Source organism: Polistes canadensis, unplaced genomic scaffold (assembly GCF_001313835.1).
Source record: "Polistes canadensis isolate GaletaPanama2010 unplaced genomic scaffold, ASM131383v1 scaffold_236, whole genome shotgun sequence".
NCBI lineage: Eukaryota > Metazoa > Arthropoda > Insecta > Hymenoptera > Vespidae > Polistes > Polistes canadensis.
In genome coordinates this window covers 70,210-72,562 of record NW_014569783.1, presented here as the reverse complement: position 1 = coordinate 72,562, position 2,353 = coordinate 70,210, and the positions used below count along the sequence as shown (strand labels likewise).

General features: G+C 31.7%; 1 protein-coding gene across 1 annotated transcript in view; it reads right to left on the bottom strand.

Moving 5' to 3' along the window:
- The window catches only part of LOC106790413 (early growth response protein 1), a gene marked incomplete at its 5' end in the record, with an annotated part of 47,904 nt that extends 45,884 nt beyond the window's left edge, over positions 1-2,020 (bottom strand). The window contains one exon of the mRNA XM_014755276.1: positions 1,778-2,020. Coding sequence (XP_014610762.1) covers positions 1,778-2,020 — 243 coding nt within the window. The remainder of the gene's footprint in view (positions 1-1,777) is intronic.
- Between the last annotated feature and the right edge of the window lie 333 nt (positions 2,021-2,353).

The window sequence follows — 2,353 nt, the reverse complement described above, 5'->3', positions numbered from 1 at the left end:
AAAAGTATCCGAAAAAATAATCTTACAAACATAATAAATACTACTACTAATGCATAAAAATTGCATAAACATTTATTTGATTTATTTTAATCCTTGTTCTTCTTCTTCTTCTTTGTCTTTTTCAATAATAAAAAAAATCTTTCTAATAACAAAATCTCATAATTTTTGATATATCTCAAAACACAAGGCAGTGGCGTCAGAAGCAACTACTTGAAAATCCGATAATACAAGAGACAAGTTTATCTTACGATGAAAAGGTCGACCGTGAAGAGAGAAAATATATGAGAGAGAGAGAGAGAGAGAGGGTGCAAAAGGGATTCGATCAGGTGATGTGATGATCACCCACTGATACAACGATACGTTGATAACAACCACCAATGAAAGTATATACGAAACAATACACATAGAATATACCATACATACATCTACAAACACACAGAATATCCCATACATACATCTACAACACACATAGAATATACCATACATACACCTATAAACACATATATACTCAAATATATACACATATGTATTATAACACGTTAGGTTCGCACTTTGTTCGAGTATGCTCCACTTCCGACGCTTAGCGTCGCGACGCATGGTTGAACGGCTCATACATATGCCATTATTAAAAGCCGCCCTCGCACGTGATCACCTACGACATAACTTACACACACACATATACACTTAAACATACACATATACCTAAAAATACATATATGTATGTATATATAAACACATGATTCTTTATCCAACACAACAATCGATATTATAAACGCACTCTTCTGTCAACGAGGGTTGCTTCACTATGGGGAAAAAAGAAGAAAAGCCTTTGATATTAACCGATACACATTTTTTTTTATTTTTTGTTCTCTCACAACCTTGTCAGAATACTTCCTTTTTATTCCTTTTCTCCTGCTACATCTCTCTCTTTCTCTTTCTCTCACTCTCTCTCTCTATCTCTCACTCCACCCACTAACCTCCACCCCCTATTTCTCTCTCTCTCTCTTTTTGTGATATTAAAGACAATGTATTTATTGTAATATTGTTAACCTAACGTTAATTTCTACGTGCATAAATTAAGAAATTTTATTACTATCATCTATATTTTCTTAATTTTTTTTTTTTTGAATGAAAATATATTCGTTTATTATTATTATGATTTATTATCGTTTTCTAGACCATCCGATTTCGATTAATTTCATTTTAAAGATTACAAGGATATAGATAAAAAGTGATGAGCAGAAAATTCGTCGAAATAATAAAATAAAATTGTAAGTTTAAAAACGGCCATTGATCTAATCAAATCGAACAATGTAATCTTGACAAGGTCTTAGATTTCTCTATCGATAATATCATTCTTAAATGTGTAGTATGTATCGTAGATTAAGTTGTATCACTTTTCACACAAACGAAAGATAACACTTAAGAAACACGCAATAACCAAAGTATAGACTAAGGAAATCTCTTATTGTGTTAGCATAAAGATTTGTCGATGTTATAAGATTTCGATATTAAATATATCATACAAATAATATCTAAGAATAAGTTACACCTTTTTTTTTTTTTTTTCCTAAATGATAACGTACAATAAGTTCATTGTGATATCGCGAGTTTTTATTGTCACACGAATTTCGGTAAAGTAAATAAATAAATAAACGAATATAATCTGAGTTAGGGGAATGGGGAGAGAAAAAAAAAATATTTTAATATTGTAACGATAACACCACCATCACGATCATGAGATGATTATTATTATTATAATTTTGTAAAAGCTTACCGGTTGAATTTCAAACGATCCCGAGCATTTGTTAGCTTCGATATTCAGTTCCTTTCGATCATAAAAACGTAATTCTTCTTCTAATTTCTTTTTCTTCACTACTACTATCTTCTGTTCCTTCTTTCCTAATTTACTATTTCGGCTGTTCTTCTTCTTTTTCTTAATCCTTCGAAACTGGAAGACGTCGAACGTTTCTCGATGATCCAACAACAATAATAACAATAATAATTGTTCACGCGATAATCACAGTAATAAAACAGGCACTGAACTACGACGACGACGACGCATTCTGTCTATCATTTAAGAAAAAAAGCGTATAAACACACTCTCTCTCTCTCTCTCTCTCACTCTCTCCTAATTTCAATTCGTAGAGTATTTATTATCACAGTTATCTGGGATACACGGTGTATAACAAATGAAGAAAGGATTGACGATAAATCGATTTCATTTGCAATAGAATCGAATAAACATCCACCCYCACCCCCCCCCCCACTGAAGATTTAAGATTCTTCCTGTGTGACTCCCATAGAATAAGAATTGGACAACCAACAACAAATAACAATATTATAACAACGT